Source organism: Pelmatolapia mariae, linkage group LG10_11, assembly GCF_036321145.2.
Source record: "Pelmatolapia mariae isolate MD_Pm_ZW linkage group LG10_11, Pm_UMD_F_2, whole genome shotgun sequence".
In the NCBI taxonomy this organism is placed as follows: Eukaryota; Metazoa; Chordata; class Actinopteri; order Cichliformes; family Cichlidae; genus Pelmatolapia; species Pelmatolapia mariae.
Genome location: NC_086236.1, coordinates 66,280,699 through 66,298,157, shown reverse-complemented (window position 1 = coordinate 66,298,157; position 17,459 = coordinate 66,280,699). Strand labels below are relative to the sequence as shown.

The 17,459-nt window shown below is 38.1% G+C and overlaps 2 protein-coding genes across 4 annotated transcripts; one reads left to right on the top strand and one right to left on the bottom strand.

The window, feature by feature from the left end:
• Window positions 1-3,643: 3,643 nt before the first annotated feature.
• isg20l2 (interferon stimulated exonuclease gene 20-like 2) lies at window positions 3,644-11,184 on the bottom strand. Of its 3 annotated transcripts, none has more exons than XM_063485545.1 (4): window positions 11,117-11,184; window positions 8,529-9,259; window positions 7,294-7,494; window positions 3,644-6,908 (listed from the first exon to the last, which is right to left on the bottom strand). In XM_063485545.1, exons 2-4 carry the CDS (start codon window positions 9,135-9,137, stop codon window positions 6,795-6,797), a joined length of 924 nt encoding a protein of 307 aa, XP_063341615.1. In that variant the 5' UTR covers window positions 9,138-9,259; window positions 11,117-11,184; the 3' UTR covers window positions 3,644-6,794. The 3 variants fall into 3 exon arrangements, with proteins under 3 accessions (XP_063341615.1, XP_063341614.1, XP_063341613.1); XM_063485544.1 differs by lacking the exon at window positions 11,117-11,184 and adding an exon at window positions 10,460-10,516; XM_063485543.1 differs by lacking the exon at window positions 11,117-11,184 and adding an exon at window positions 10,203-10,510.
• mettl25b (methyltransferase like 25B) lies at window positions 10,909-16,954 on the top strand. The gene is made up of 8 exons (XM_063485541.1): window positions 10,909-11,233; window positions 12,403-12,521; window positions 13,008-13,224; window positions 13,309-13,371; window positions 13,590-13,727; window positions 14,615-15,429; window positions 16,294-16,478; window positions 16,566-16,954. The coding sequence occupies exons 1-8, from the start codon at window positions 11,132-11,134 to the stop codon at window positions 16,652-16,654; spliced, it is 1,728 nt and encodes a 575-aa protein (XP_063341611.1). The 5' UTR covers window positions 10,909-11,131; the 3' UTR covers window positions 16,655-16,954.
• The last annotated feature ends 505 nt before the right edge of the window (window positions 16,955-17,459 follow it).

Here is a 17,459-nt window from a genome sequence, read left to right as displayed (position 1 = left end):
ACAATTACAATTTGCAAAGTCCACCTATTTGCTCACTAGCTAATTTAGTGTTTATTAAATATTTTTCTCTGAGCATTTGTTTTGGCAAAGAGCTCAGAGTAGTGATCTTGAGCCATATAGTAATATGTGTATCAAAACTAATGCTGTAAGAGACTAAAGTGCCACAAAGCTGGAATGTAATTGTAAATGTAACTTTAGCGACCGAATATTGAGGTAAGCTGGTAGTTTTAGCATGTTATAAATGCTTGAGGTCATGAGATCACCATCCAAAAATTAAGCAACATTCATGGGATTTGTAATTTCTAAAAATAAATATGTAATAAACAATAATAAACTGTTAAATAAGAAAAAAATCCAAGGGTCATCTACAACAGTTTTTCCACTCACAGGCTAGCTCTTTGACCCTACAGTGACCTAGTTCATGTTGCATATTTATTAGCGAAGCTTATACAGCTCTATAAATGTTACAGATGAGCAGCAATAAAGTACAACTTTGTATTCACTGCTGGGTACTTGAATGTCACTGGACAAAGCAAAAACCATTAATGTGAGATACAGTGAGTGAGTGAACGAGTTATAGGGAATTCAATATGCCTACCCTATTTTATAGTGTATTTTAGACAGATTTGTAATAAATCTAGAAAGTTGCTTATTCCGGAGATTTCTATTTCCACCCGCACAGTTTTCATAACCCACATGCATGACACTGTAAGAACCTAAGCTTCCACATACCCTGACCCTGCTACCAACCCACTGTATGTACTGTAGGTTAACTACTGTAGAAATCTGCAAAATAGACAAATTCTTGATGGCTTGGACGTGGGCAATAAAAACTGATTATGCACATAGAGCTGAGGCTGGGCCATGACTAATATATTTGCTGTGTGATATGTGTCTGAAAAGGGTAATCTGCAGAGTCTAGCTCCCAATAACTTGACCCCAGGGGCAATAAATTCCATAAAATCCATATTGTATGGCATAATGAGATCCACCGTGGTCTTGCATGTATTCCAAGGTCTAATTAATCCAGCAGGTGGTCACTTAATCTTCTTTAATTTCAAAATTCAATTATAATTTAAATCAATAATGTGCAAACACATTTAACAAAGGGCAATGTTGACCAAAAGAACCAGTGAGCCAAAAGTTGTTTCTCATTTGAAATGGTCAATATAAAAAAGATTTCAAAAATATCAGACTTAATACAGCTGCAGAAGAAAATCCAAAGCCTCTTTAATTTAAAGCTCTGGCTTTCACTTTTGAATCTAATAACAGGGAATAAAATCAAAGTACTCACATTATTGGCCAGATGCAAAGAGATTAAGAGGGGATAAACAGCATGGGATAATCTAGAGAATGGATTAAACCACATGTTGCTTCACAGCAAAGGGGTGTAACGTGGTCTGCAACTATATTTACAGTAGATGGATGATAGTGTCAAAGTTACATCCACATGAAAGCCAAGGCCCAAACTTTCTTAGTAGAATAAGATGAGATGAGCGATTTTCATTCCGCTTGTCAATTATTTTAATGTTCTGGCTGACTGGTGTACTTAATTACAGTGGTCTGTGGGGGGGAACCTGCTTTCTGGGACATTGACTGGTGGCACTGGGGCCATTTCCTCTCACAACTTCTCTGTTGGTTAAACACTGTTATCCTACTCTGTGATGTGACTTGTGTGCTTTTTTTGTTGTAGCAAGTGTCTTAGCCTCTGTATCTAAAACAAGGTTGTATTCATTTGGTGGTATACACTCATTATATTTGGAGTATTGTTTCTCGGTTGGTTCTGGCCTTCTGATATCTATGTCTCAGTTTAATATATTTGTTGAAAATAGAGTAAAGAAATGTCATGTTAAATTACTTTAATGATTGAAATAGTTGTATTACCAGTTGTCTTTTTAACAGTCTTACCTTTGTTATTTCAAATGTAAATTTCCCAGCATTGCACATGAATTGAATAACATTAAATTTGGCAGTTAGGTCAGCAATATTTGTCTACCTACCTACCTACCTTGTTTTGCCAGAATTTTCCGGATACAAGGTTATGAGCTCAGTTTGCCAGCTGAGAAGCCAAAACAGCTGCTAACAGATTATGAAAAGCTCTATAGAGCAAAGAAGGACGTGAATAGCTTGGTGTTAATTCGTCTGCATGGATGAATTTTTTTCAGTGTTACATCCCTGCAAAATTATCAAGGTAAATTTGATTTTAAAAAAAAACTGTTAAAAAACACATAACATTAAAATTTCAAGTTAGGACATAAGTCTTCAAAGCTTCCTGCTCCTTGTAAGTGCCTTGTGCTACCACATTCACATTAAACAGATTTGACCCACTGTTACTAAGAAATTACCCCAATTAAAACCAGTATAAAACAGAGTGGATGTGTGCTGAATCCAATAAATCTGTGCTGCTGAGCTCTCAGGATGTGACAGCATGGTGTTTTGGTGTATGCAGAGATTTTCTAACAAAGACCTAGAAAGTGCTGGTGAATCACTGTTGGTGTTTGTGCACAGTATTGCCTGTGATGTTTGGTATGTTCCTACTATTTTAATGAGCTTCTCTGCTATAGCAGATGTGTCTGGTGTTGCTTTCTCAGGAAGGATGGTATTCTGTATAATTAATTCACTAGTGCTGAATTCACAGTGGGGGGAAAAATGCTGATACATTCACCTTTAAGGACAAACAGCTGCCAAAGGGGACATAAAGTGGAACAGTATGAGACTGTGGAAGAATTGTATGCTTACACTAGCAAATTGGTGTAAAGTTGGAAGAGTAGAAATATGTTGATGCAGCTGCTGATGTGCTCTGTGGAAAGGTTAGCCTTCAATAAAACAATTAATTCATATGTTTTGTGCCGTTTGTCAGATCTGTCATTTGACCAAGGTCTGTTCTGTCAAAAGACTTTTGAAAAGGGGTGGATGAGTTCTGAGTCGAAAAGTAACACTAACAACAAGTAATCTCAGAACTCAGCTATCAGTCCATTGGAGCCATAATGATTGCTGTTTTAGATATAGACATCAATTCTATGCATCTGCAGGATGTACCAGAATGCACTGGAACATACAAAAAAGAATAATTATTTTAAATTTTGTCCTTCAATCTTTGTTTTGGTAAAATAATCATCAACTGGCAGCAATTATACTCTTGCAGACATTTGGCATTCAGGCATGCAATTTATTGAAGGAATCTGGAACAACATAAGTTAGAATTGTTGTGCTCTGCTTTTCATTTTATGAGATTTTTGTTTGTTTGTTTGAAATTACAAACCAGGATATGTGGAAAACAAAGTTATGCATATATATGACTATGCCGTAGACACTAGAAGTCCAGATGCTTTTCTTTCCAAGCTCCTTAGACTACGATGACCTGGATGACTGAGAACCTTCACAGACATACTGTAGACACTATTGACTAGTGGTGCAGCGGATCACGGTTGATCCGTAATCCGAACCGATCCCACTCCACGGTTCGGCACGTACGTGATCCGAAGATTTGAAAAAGAAGAAAAAAAGTATGTGTATGGTGCGCGTGGTGGGTCTGTCAAGCGATAGTTATGGCCAGCGCTAGCGGTCCAAGTGGAGGAGCAGAGGAGTTTGCGGTATTTAAGCAGCCCTTTGCTGCCCAGTCCGACCGGGCTAAAGCTATTACAAAAGCTATTGGGGTGTTTAGCTGCAGACGGGAGGCCGTATTCCGTTGTGCAAAACAAGGGGTTTAAACTATGATGAACATGCTTGAGCATGTCCGTTGCGCGTCCACTTTAGTGGCAAGATCGTTCCAAGCATGTATGAGCAGGAAAAGATTTAAGTTATGGCTGAACTGTCCCAGGCATCTTCTGATGCCCTAACTACTACAAATGGGTGGACCTCCAGGGCAACGGAAAGCTACGTGACTGTGACAGCTCATTATATCACAGCGGAGTGCGATATAATGAGCGGTATGGTGTATTATTGTAGGGTCTACCTTACAATATAAAGCGCCTTGAGATGACTGCTGTTGTGATTTGGCGCTTTATAAATAAAATTGAATTGAATTGAGTGGTAGATACAAAGCCCTATACTGCCCTATATTGTACCATAATTTATTTTTTAATAATTGCGTGGAATGAGTCTAGAGTTGAATGTTTTTAACAGGCAAAAAATACTTCAATAAGTAAATGTTCAATTTTTGTCTTTTTTCTTTTTTTGCTGATCCGAAAATTGATCCGATCCGTGACTTAAAACCGTCATCCGATCCGAACCGTGAGATTTTTGATCCGTTGCACCACTACTATTGACAGAACATGTATGCACTATATGGTGGGCTGGTTCCCAAAAGTGCTTAATGGGGTTGAGATCCAGTGACTTGACTCCAATACAAACAGAATACCAGCTCACAGCTTCTTTAAATATTTTTTGCATCCTTTGGAGCTTTGTCATTGTCCTATTGGAAAAAGAAACCCGCTCCAATCAACTGGTATTCACACTCAAAAATAGTCTAACTTTCCTTATCATGATGTCTTTTGTCATGTACAAATCTCTCACTTTGCCTTTATATTTCCTCACCAAAAGGAATTGGAAATGTAAAGGTATTTCTTGACAAATGGCATCTAGTCTTATAAATTAACCCGTTAACCCAAAATCTTATTTTCTTTTTGAATTTGCCTTGTCCAGTGTTTGCACATTTTTGCCCATCTTAACCATTCCCTCTATTGGCTAGGGCTAGACAGGTCTCTTTTTTTTTTTCTTTGCAACTCTGTCTACAAGGCCAGTTTCCCAGAGTCGACTGTTCACTGTTGATTTTGAGACTAGTGCTTTAATTTAAATAGGTCAGGAATTCACTGGGACAGGAAATCTGCATTCACAGACTCACTAGCTTCATGGTCATATTTGGGGCTCTTTATGTGCTGCCACTTATGAAGTTTCTACACTCACTGATGCAAATGGGCACTACAAAGTGATACAGACATCTTTCACTACCTCAAATGGCCACAGATGGCACCGTTGCTAGTTTTTTTTCCACATTAAAAAACTAATGTGGAAAAAAACAGCGAGGAGTGTTTCAAACTGAAAAGTTAAACAGTGTTTTGTGCACATAAGTATTTGAACGTTATCTCAGCTGTGTTGGTTTCTTTACACCCAATTACAGTAACACCACAAAATTACTGCTGTAATGATTTATCGATTTTAAAATCAGGATGACAGTAGAGTGAATAACATATTCCAACAGACATTGCATAGGAAATTACACAAATTCAGAAAGTCACCACTTATGTTTCTTGAACTTGGTGGAAAAGAAGTGGAAAGAGGGAAGATGATTAACTGGGCACTCAGACCACTCCTGTAACAGGAGAAATGAAAGGAAGATCAAACCAGTGGCTAGCAGTGTGGACCCTGAAGTCTAAACAGAAGTATTTTGGGGAATGGGAGTGAAGTTTAATATTGATCAATTCTTGATTTTTGTGTTTTTTAATGATAACTAACTCCAATAAATTTAACAATGCAAGCTTTATAAATGTCTGTGATATTAACAATTCAGTCCTTAAAACATATTAATAAAGTCTACAAAGATGACTCATGGGTTAAGTCTTTGTCGAATTTTAGCTATGGTCCTGAATAAAATTAGATGTTTGACTAACGCTCTTTTAGTCAGGGCTGACTTTCTTTTTCACTGGCGTTCACATGGTAAGAATATAAGACCATTTATTTGCAGTGTTTACATGACTCTTGATAAAATGCGGTTCCTACTACAGCCCAGTGCTGATTTAGTAAAAAAAATAAAAATAAAAATAAAAATAAAAAAATGTTTACATCACATAATAATGTTCCAGCAAAGACATGACTGCCTCCAAGTGGCATGAGCACCATTTGAACACAGAGTAAAACCCTGGCACAAAATGTAACTGCTGCAATTAAAGCTTGATTTGTAGTCCTGCACTGAATCTCTGCAGGACCATAATGGCCATTGCAGCTTTTGCATGTTTACTTGTGGAGTTTGGACAAATGCGTCTCCATTACTCTTCCATTAAGGATGACACTGAGCTCATCTTGCTGGACTTGCAGCAAATACATACAAATATAAAACACTCATCTTTACTGAAAGAGAAAAGAGAAGTGTCTTCAAAAACACCTGCCTCTATACCAACACCAACATCCTTCTAGAAAGTCCCAGCAGTGAGCAGACTCCTCCAGGAATTTACTTGTGCAATTATTACAAGCATGTACAGAATTACTAGTCACATCTGATTAAACTTGATTTAAAAGCCTTGGTAGTTATACTTCTACCAAAATTTCTGCTGCAGTGCTACCATATATTTCAATGTAGGCTTCTTTGGGTGGGTAATATATCTGTCTATATACAGACTTTCATGGTTTAAAAAACAAACAAACAAACCACTGGCTGAAAACTGGCAACTGTGTTGGTTTTTTGAGGAAGCCAGATACAATTGTGGCCTATTACATATTGTTTCAATGAAACAATATCATTGTGTTACTCACATATTTTACTACCAAATGGACCAATCCAGATACATTTCTGGGAAGATACAGATGTAATGGTAAGGCATAGATTTAATCCAGTAATAAAAATCAAGCTTAAATTGATGTAGAAGAAATTTCAGCTCCAACAGATATTCACATTCTTCCCCTCCACTGACAACAGTACAGTTTTATTTAAATTCAGGCAGCTGGTAGAAGGTTATCCGGTTTGTTGAATGAGCAATTGCAGTTCTCCTGGTTTTGTTATTCACACAACAACGGGACAGTTAAATTCCGAAGTCCAAACTGCATGCCCGCCATATCAAGTGTTTTACCCCAACTTGGCACTACCTAGCCGTTGAGTTAGCAGCAAGTTGCGTCTCCCACTCATGTTCCACCACTTTGTAAAGCTCCATAGTGGCTCTAGCATCCTCCACAGAGGAGTGGCCTTTGTTCCCAGTCTGAGGACACAAGAAAGGACATGTTAAGCATTATGTTGGTCACATTTATATAATCATGATGACATTACATGATATTAATCTTTTAGTTGAAAAACTGGTTTTCTACCCAGGTTTCAGTTTAAATTTGTCATTGACAACAGGTCACTACATGAGAGAGGATTCCAGGGTTAAAAAAAGAAGAAAATAATTCAAAACCAAAAATCTTCTATGGTAAATATTTGTATTGAATTCGATATAATTCTGTTAGAAAAACACTGTCGTTAGTGATTCACATAAAAAAAATTACTGGTGTCCAGATGTGTAATTAATGTCAATTAATATAATTTCTAATAAACTGTACATATCTTCCATTTTCTACTCAACCAAACAGAGAACTCTGTCTTACCTGAATGTCACGGTTGAAGATGGCCTTCGTGAGCGTCTTCAGTGAAGTGCACTTAGTCCCTTCAATGCCGGCCATCTGGTTGAGGAGAGGAATTCGAGAAGTGTCCCTGGTCAGCTCGGGGGGATGACAGTAACCAATCACCTTGAAGTCATTGTGGATGGCATGGCCAACCACCACCTTACCCTTAAGCAACGACAGTATCTGTAGTACCAACGGAAAAAAAACATCTTATTTACTAAACTCATATGGTTTATACAAAGTAATGGACGCTGCAAAATCAAATCCTACAATAGAATGAAAAAATGTCTAAATTAAAGTTAATTTGGACATCTTACCCAGTTGTGATTCTTTTTTCCACATTAAGAGCATTAAAAGGAACCAGTAAATAAATTCAAACAGTAAAACATATATAAATTAACAGTTGGTTTACCTAAACAAATTCATTAATATTAGCACCGGTCTGCATGAAACTGTGAAGTTCCTTTCAAGAATACCTTACCTGATCATAAGTGTGCTCCATTTTTAACAACAGCTTTTTATAAAACTAACAACAAATACATTTAACTACCATAAGTGTTAGGAAACTTAATTATCATTTCATTTTATTTTTGAATTTTTAATTTTCATTTGTGGGTCCATACTCCAAACGCATACATGTTAGGTTAACTGGAGATTCTATTTTGTGTATTAATGGTTGTCAGGCTCTTGGTCGTTAGCCCTGGGTTGATAACCCTGTGATACTGTGATAGCATGCTGGGCATGTGATAGCATGCTGGCCATGCGATAGCATGCTGGCCATGCTATCACAGGCTCCAGACCAACTGTAACCCAGAACAGGATAAACAGACGAAAATGAAGTAGGATGATAAATTATTCCTGCAGTTGTCTTTAATTGCTGTTATTTACTGTGTCTTTACACGAGCTGCAACTTGTATGGTACCTCTAACATGTTGTGCGTCCATCCAGATTAAAATGTGTTTTATCTGACAATATATTTTAGTGCTGGTTAGCTTTCAAATTAATAACTATATTAACTATAACTATATAAATTATATATTAGCTATAATAACACTGGTACTTACATATCTTCCAGCATCTTTGCAGTTGTTGAGTTCACCTTTACATTTAAATTCAATATTTTTGCCCATATCTCTCTCTCATAACTCCTCTGATGACATGCATTTTACACTGTAAAAGAACATGCTAAATCGTTAAAAAAAGTACACTTTTCTCACCTCCATCCTGGCCTTGGCAAATGGCACGGCATTGACGAGGTCACGGCGTCGGATGCCGCTCCATCGAGTGCGATAGTCTGTGACTTGTGCAGAGGGCTTGATAAACTTATCGTAAATCACATCTCCTTCATAGGAGACTATACTGCAGCGTGCAAGCTCACTGAGATGCTTTGGTCCCGTGCCAACCATCTCACAGTCAATAGCCACATACTTAGAAGGGTTCCCTGATGACATGGTGATGGGCTTACAGGTGCTTGATATTGAGGAACCAGGGCTGCTGACTGCTGATTTCAGGGGCTCCTTTGGTTTTTCACCACATGGAGTCATGGAACTACTGTGTGAAGCACTGGCCAGACACGATAAACTTTTGTTTTGTGTGGAAGTGGAAGCTGGTGGACATTTAATGGACGCACCATTCTGAAGTGGTGTTTGGCTCTGTCTGAAGTCTTGCCTATACTGGTTGTTTTTTTGTTTACCTTCCCTGTACCCCTTTGCTCCACGGTTGTGCCTCTTTCTACGCAGCCACTCTTTTTTCCTGTTTAGCTTGCCTGCTGGAGCTTTTTTCGGTGCAGTTTCATCAAGAGATAAGTTAATCCAAATGTCTGACATGTTTACATCAAATTAAATAATTTCAAAACACACCCTTTCCCACAAAACAATCTCATAGATCTGCTTATTTGTAATCCTTCAACAGGTCCTTGTTGGGTTTAGTCCAGTTTAGAAGTCTCATCCTGCAAGGCAAACACAATATTATCAAACTGTGCCTGGATTTGCAGAATTATAACCAATCAGACAAGTGCCTGAAAATGTCTGCAAATTTTCAGATATTTTTCTAGGCAAAGAACACTTCAGGAAATCATCGTTACTGTTCTCTGTGAAACGGTCCAATAACTCTTTTTTACTGTGAGGTGAACACACTTCTCAGGCACAACATTTTACAGATATATCTCAGTATTTTACTGTTATACAGCCGTTTCTTAGATTTAGAAAGTATATATCATTCACTAATACAATTTTCACTACTTTCTTGCACAATCTAAGTCTAATCGTTACTTCTTAACTCATTTCATTTCTTAAAATGCTGTTTTTAATCCCTGTTGTATATATAAAATTTGTGCACTTTTTTCACTCAATATGTAAAGCCATCACTATGAGCATGTAGCATTTTTGCTTCAACTATGTTGCTTATAATTGTAGACTGTACTATTTTTATTCTTTATCCTGTTGCTATAACACAATAATTTTGCTCGTAAAATCGAATAAAGTATCCATAAATCTAATTATCTAACCTCTAGACCAATTTGGGGACGTAACATCAATCTGGACTTGTCCGGGAAACTAGAAAACATTGAAGTTGCCAGATTAACAATGTAAACATTGGTACTAATACAGCTTTTCACAACAGACGTTTTCCGTTTTAATTGTTTACTTTTTTGCGACGTGATAGTTTGTGGTCGTGGTTGAAAGGTTGAACACTTTTCCCAACTTAACATGGTAACCTGAGGGATTCGGGAAATATAAAATCGTAGAGCTAACTTTATACGGGATTTATAAGCAACTGGTAAATGAGCAGGCACAGTAACTGTCCCAATCAAGTCGCAGATTCAAACTTTACAAACAGTACTGTTTATAAAGTTGGGGAAGCCTGAAGGTAAGGAAACCCGATTTCCTTACCTGGATGACTGAGCAGGCATCAGGAAACCTCATCAGCTGCACTTGGTGGATGCTACTATATCTTCTAATACTAACATTAGCTAATAACTGCTAAGGTTAGCCCGCTAACGCTAACGTTGGACGCCAAACACTGATTATTGATAGTCTCTCTCAATGGACAGTTTCTCTTTCTGCTTGTGAACATTTGATCGGTCGATACCGATATATGCCCTCAAAGGAAATGTCTAAAATTAACTTTTAGAAACATAAAACCAGACCTGCTACACGTGAACCGAACGAATCCTCCTGCCCAGAACAGATGATCTACATCCGGGGCATGTTGCCTTTGGATACCCTTTATCCATCTTGAAGATTCCAGATTGGTATGAATACTTTTATCTCTGGTATCTCAAAGTCTCTCTATTATATTTCTTTGGAATCATAAAATATTTTAAAATTGACATGCACAATAACTTTGAGCAATATTCTAAACTAAAACTCTTTAAACGTCTTTTGTAGTATCCTTTCCACTAACTCCTAAATAATGTACTATTTACTCACAGTAAGGAGTGATTTATTATAAGTTATTAATAAAACCCCATATCAGATGTATATAAGGAACCAAGTAGAAGACTGTTTTCTAAAGTTTAAAATTAAGATTCTAATTTTAATTTTTGTGTGCACTTGTGTCTAAAATTACGGCAAGTACTTAAATGCATCACGATTCCATCGAAAACGTGAAAGTTGCAGTTAGCGACGGAAACAAGCTAGTGGCTAAAAGCAATTATCAGTTCAGAAATTTAAAGGAAGTACTTTTAACGTTATAATTGTATTTTATGGAGATGGTTGTAATAGATTTGGTATTTCAGATACACTCGGTCTTAACTAGAAAAATAAAATAAAACGACGTTAACGAGCTAACTTGTTAGCATTACCTTCAGGATGTCGAGATGTTTACAACAAGTTTCACAGCGGAGCAGCAGAGGGAACTAGCCAAGAAACTCGCCACCTTTCTGTCTCAGTACAGCCACCTGTCCGACTCCTACATAATTGTGCGTATCGATAGATATTTCTGAAGTATGCAGCTTGCCCAGTGGTTTTGTTTTTTTGTTACGTTTGGCATAAGTAAATAACCAGGTCTCTAAAACTACATGTTATTGTGCACATTTATTTACTTGTTTCGTACATGTCATAGCCTATAGTGCCCGCTAGTGACGAGTGATTGTGTACCTTTGCGAGACAAGTAGATCAGTGAAACTGGGGTTTGCAAGAATTTTTTTATCCAAAACTCTCTTAAGGCTTTACCACAGCATTTCATTCAGGTTGAGGTCTGGACTTTGACTGGACCATTGGAACACATTGATCCTTTTCTTTTTCTGCCATTGTATTGTAGATTTGCTGCAGTGCTTGAGATCATCAGCCCCTCGCATAACCCAGTTTAGCCCAGGCTTCAGCCGTCAGACAGATGATCTGATAGTTGGCTCTAGAATACTTTGGTATACAGAGTTCATAGTCGATCTAATGACTGCCCAGATCCTGTGACAGCAAAACAAGCCCAAATCATCATCCCTCCAGCACGGTGATCGATAGTTGGTATAATGTGTGTTGTGCTAATAATCTAATGTGGTGCTGTTCATTAGGGCCAGATATCTCCACTTTGGTTTCATTCATATGTCCAAAGGACATTGAGGAATTTTGTAGAGATCCAATTCTGCAAAATTAAGACACGCCACCATGTTCCTTTGAGAGAGAACAAATTCAAACAAGTTAATACTTGTTCAGTCTTTTTCTTGTCATACTGGCATGAGCTTTAACATTTAACATCTTAACTGAGACCTGTAGTCTCACTCTATGACTCTAGTCTCACTCATTCATGACCTCTAAGATGTAGCTCTTGGGTTTTCTTGGGAGTTTCTCTAAGCACTGACCTCAAAGTGAATTTGCTGGGACGTCCACTCCTTGAAAGAATGTAGATTACGCCTAAATGCTCCAGACCAGCAAACTGCTTTATTAAGGGTGGTCATGTTTGCTGATGATTAGTTAATCAAGTGCATTTGATTAGCACTGAGTGGCTGTTATGTACCCTTCTAATTTCCGTGGAAGTAGTAAGGGTTTACTTAGTTTTTCACATGACTGTAAAGTATGGTATATGAAATGTAATCAAGCCTTATTTACACAGTACAACAGCTGGATTCTTATCAGTTTGTCATCCCTTCTACAGGAATTCTTCACAGAAGATCTGTGGCACACATTACCCAACAGCTGGCAGCCTGTGTTGCAGGACCTGTCATATCCACAGATTGCAGACCTATTGCTGGATGCCACTCATGAAGACAGGAGGTACTACTGAATTGTTATTAGGCCCTTTACATATCCTTAAAGCAAGGTTGCAGATATCCAAATCAAACTCAAAGAAACTGAAGCAACAAAAGCAAAGTTGCTTTTAGCAAAGCCCGGAAGGTTTGGTAGCCTTGTTTTACAAAATTGTATTTAGGTGTTTTTGGTTTTGAATTAATTCATACATTCCTTTATTTATTTAGGCAAAGTAAGCATATTGACTTTTAAAAGCAGTAATATTACTCTTTTGTTTAAATGTGTATAAAATGTAAACAGTGTTTTGCAGCATTTCACTATAGCGCGATTCGAGGTTTATTTGTAATCAGCTGTAATAGGAGTTACTACCTAAATGGGTTTTTTTTTCTTTTTTGAAGAGGTTTGTGCCCCTCATATCATATCATATCATATCATATCATATCATATCATATCATATCAATAAAAACATCCCCATATTAGGTAATTAATTGCCTAAAACCTTTCTCATTACAGATATCCTTCGGTGTGGCCTCTGTCTCTCTTGGCTTTCCGTGCCACAGCCCATGCCCTGGCATTTCCTAGGGAGAGCAGGAGTGAGGGATGCAGAGTAGGTGGGTCAGTGAAGCCAAAGGAGTTCCTGGAAAATCACAGTCAGAGCTCCCTCCTGGGTCACATTTTCAGGAAGCATGTTAAACCCAAGAAACAGCATGAGATTCGCAAGCTCGGCACAGTATGTATGCTTACAGGTGGCTGCTTTAACACGTCTTGGCTTCTCTGATTAGAATGTTTTTAATATATATTTTTATATTTGCAGCTGGTTAAGCAACTTTGTGAGCAGACTGTTTGCAACAGAGTGGTCGATGTGGGCTCTGGGCAGGTATCACTCACAGTCGCATGATTTTAACACATAAGCACATCATATCAATACATTTTTTAAGGTAGCACTTTAATGTTAATGGGAATGGAATTAGATTTCATGGTTCTGTATTAAAAGTCTATAAAATCAATGTTTATATCAATTTTTAAGAGTTGAAATCAAAATGAAACAGTAAATCTTGCCACAGTAAACACTGAGTTCCATTTTTGCCTAACCAGGGTCATCTGACTCGTTTCCTGTCCTTTGGACTTGGACTTTGTGTGACTGCTATTGAAGCTGATCCAACCCTGGTTGCTATGGCATCCAAGTTTGATGGACAGTTGGTGTGGGCCTTGGAGAAGGAGAAGCAGAAAACGGTTAGTGATTTTCTAATATTATTGCACACTGTAAGTTTGTAAAACAAGTTTGGATCTCAGAGAACTCTAAATGTCCTGTAAGGTTAATAGAATACTTAAGTATTTTTTATAATGCTCTACCATTGACTCTTCCTTATTAATTATTATTTACAGTTTTCAAACCGAATTTTTCCATGTTTTTCCTCTTAAAAAAAAGCCTGTTGTTAAGAAGAGCATTCTGGGTGTCATAAAAAAGTCCAAACCTATAAATAAGAACTGAAGCAGTGTGAGTTAAAGTGCAGCATGCTCTGTGATGTCTGTTCGAAGGCAAGATTACGCCAGACACTTCCGTTTTTGCCACTTGGGGGCAGCAAATACAAAGTGTAAACATTGGCATATCACCCTTCTGGATAATTTGTTGACCCTCTTAGCAAACAGTGGGCTTTTCCACCTTTAGCAGATGCAGGGCAACATTGCCATTCACCTGGAATTTGTTTATTTCTACCTGATAAATGTAAGCACAGTTATTCACTCTTTAAAGTTGTAGTTTCCTCTCTATCAACTCTTGAAAAAATATGAGCTTCTTTACCTGTTAGATACTCTCTTTACTAGCTAGTCTCAAACAATAGTGGTTTCTGGATGTTTTTTCACTGAAAAAGTAAGAATGGATAAAAACACAGTTATTGATCAAGCTTTAAGTTTGAAATGTTGACCTCAAATTTGCATAAACGCTCTTTAAAGCCTAGGGGAACAACATAGTGATGATTTTGTGATTTACCAATCAGTGACAGTTTTTATTATGATTATATTTAATGAATCCATTGTATAGAAATGCTGATTATTTACATTTTACCTCCTACTATAGTACATATCAACAGAAATATTAATGAACATCTTTTGCTTCCTAGAACTGCTCCTCTCACATTCCAGCACAAAATTTTCCTCGCCACATTGCCGGTTGGGTAAACCCGAAGGCATCGTGGGAGGCTTTCATCAGACAGCTAAAAGCTGCAGATCATGTCAGTGAAGGTCCCCCGACTCCATCTGGACCCAGCAAAAAGAAACTGCGAGGCTCTGTGCAACAGGGAAGCCTCCATGTAGTTCAGACTTCTTATGCTCGTTGTGATTCTAACTCTCAAGAGTCTGAACTGTCAAAACAACAAAAGTCAAAAAAGATGTCCGGAGTGGAATTCGTTGACGAAAAATGCTGCTCATGCATCCACTCTGACAATCACGAGGGGGTATACTCTGAGGAAGTCAGCCTGCAAGGCTATCCAAACTTTGTCCTGACTGGTCTCCATGCCTGCGGTGACCTCAGTGCCACCCTCCTTCGCCATTTTGTCAAATGCCCGCATGTGCGCGGTATCACCTCAGTGGCATGCTGTTACATGAAAATCACAACCAAAGAAAACCCCACCCCTCCAGGACTGGTCATACCGCCTGCTCCACCAACACCGGATCAAGAGTCAGTTCAGTCAGAGTTTGGCTACCCGATGAGCTCCTGGGTGTCAGGGCTGTCGGGACATCAGTTGTCCTATAAGGCCCGAGAGGGGGCGTGTCATGCTGTGGAGGACTATGTGCGGCGACTTAGGGAAGAAAGCGAGTTGCTCAGGTCGCACTGTTACAGAGCGATGCTTGAGACCTTCATCAGAGACACGAGGCCAGATCTGCGCAGGGCAGGAATCCAGACCATCAAGAAATCCCACCTATTACCTTTTACGGAGTGAGTAAAAATTGCATCCATCAGGTATTTACACAGGTCTTTCATTTCAGCTGATATGGCTTGTCAGTTGTCTAAAAATGCAGCAATAATTGGTATAACAGGAGGAGGGTCACTAAATTAATAATAACAGTGCATGCCCATGTTATAGTATTGTTTGGCCTTTCAGTGCGTAAATGCTAAAATTTGGTCATTTTTGCCCAATGCTAGGTGGTTGCTAGGCAACATGATTATAATGTTTTACTATATGAAGTGTAAATCCACTTTTGTGGATATAAATAAGATGTTATAGTCATGAAATGTAAGTAATACATTGTGCTCATATTGGTTTGTAAAGGCAAAGTCAAATTTATTTATATAGCACATTTAAAACAACAACTGTTGACCAAGATGCTGTACAATTAAGATAATCAAGAGAAATAAAAACATAGGAAGACATGATAAAAGTTAAGAAAAAGAAAAGTAAAGCCACGAAGGCTAGAAAATCTTAGCCTGCTACTAGATGGTTGCCAGAGAACATGATGGCGACATATATATCTTGCATAGTTCAACTTTTGTGGATGTGAATTACGTGTTATTGTGAAATTAAAGTGACATGAAGGTGTTATACAGGCCATGAATTGGTAATTTAGCCCTGTTTGCTCAGTAGTGGCTAGGCAACTAGATGATATCATAATATGTGATATAGATAAAAACCTCCTGAGAGGCACATGTGTTTGGTTGCTCAGCCCCTGGAGGAGTTCTGGACAAAGACAGGCAGCGATTTGGTGTCATTTTTGCATGTATAATTTACATTCTGTAAGAATCATTCTAGTTTCTGACTAAAGTATCCTGTCCTGTTCTGTCTACATTTGTTATCCTTCCCAGATATGCTCGTTTGGGTCTGGCTCGGGTTGGACTGCCTCCTGAGTTGCCCCTGGACCTGGGGCGAGTGGAGGCCATGTTGAAGGAACAGGGCAGGGTGGTGATGTACTTCAGCCTGTCCCTGCTGCTGGCCCCTGTGGTGGAGACAATGGTGCTGCTGGATAGGATGATCTACCTCCAAGAGAATGGTTGGACAATTGATGCTGTCATATGACTTAAATATTATGATTGCGTGGTGTAGCCATTTATCTCAAACCTCTACTGTCTCTCTACAGGTGTGAACAGTCAGCTTGTTCCTCTCTTCAACCCAAACTTCTCTCCAAGAAACTTTGTGCTAGTGGCTTTGAAGCCTTGTGGACAATGACAACAAAAGGGGAATTCCCACTTAACCATTCTTTGTTTTTAGGAATTTTAAATATTGAATATTAAGAAAAGTTTTAAGCTTTTAATCCATCTGAGCATCATGATCCTGACACATACATGTAACACTGTTTATCACTTAAAGCCTGTATGACAGCTTAGAGATGTGCGTGGGTTAGGTATCAATTTTCTTTGCATGGTTTGGTTTCTGTATAGACAGACATTATGTTTGTGGTTTGTTGAATTGTTTTTATTTATTCTATTTCTTGTGCCATTTTTAGTAAAGGAGAAAGGGAACATCATATTTTACTGTGTGTGAACAGTATATCGATCCATCTTCCTGTGCTTATCTAATCCAGGGTCGTGGGGAGGGATTAAAGATAGATGTGGGCATCGTCATCACCAAGAAATGTTAAAGCCTAGAAATTGTGCCACTAAGCTGCTTTAGAGCAGGTTATGTTCAGGATAAAAGATCAACAAGTTTCAAAATCACCTCTTACCATCTCAAAAATAGTCACCATTCTTGGAAGATCACTTTGATCTTGGTGACCAAATAGTAATATGATCTAAACATTTTTACAACTATATAAAGCAGAGACAATAAACTGATTTTACATTGTGGGCAACATACAGCCCACTTTGATCTTAATTAGGCCGAACCAAAGAAACTCTTCTTGCTGTAAGTATAAAGAAGTTAAACGTAATGCATTTAATCCCTGCAAAAATTGTAACATTAAAAAAGAGCAATTTCAGCAGTATATCCCAGTTTTCTACATGACAAAAGAAATGCGCCTATAAATCAAAAACAA

Excerpts from the sequence above, each read along its gene's own strand:
- isg20l2 (XM_063485545.1), bottom strand. The coding sequence starts at position 9,137 with ATGTCAGACATTTGGATTAACTTATCTCTTGATGAAACTGCACCGAAA. Across the intron at positions 7,495-8,528 it reads TTGCCAAGGCCAGGATGGAG|ATACTGTCGTTGCTTAAGGG; the intron begins GTGAGAAAAGTG and ends TTGGTACTACAG. Across the intron at positions 6,909-7,293 it reads TCTTCAACCGTGACATTCAG|ACTGGGAACAAAGGCCACTC; the intron begins GTAAGACAGAGT and ends TTGTGTCCTCAG.
- mettl25b (XM_063485541.1), top strand. The coding sequence starts at position 11,132 with ATGTTTACAACAAGTTTCACAGCGGAGCAGCAGAGGGAACTAGCCAAG. Across the intron at positions 12,522-13,007 it reads GCCACTCATGAAGACAGGAG|ATATCCTTCGGTGTGGCCTC; the intron begins GTACTACTGAAT and ends TTCTCATTACAG. Across the intron at positions 13,372-13,589 it reads TCGATGTGGGCTCTGGGCAG|GGTCATCTGACTCGTTTCCT; the intron begins GTATCACTCACA and ends TTGCCTAACCAG.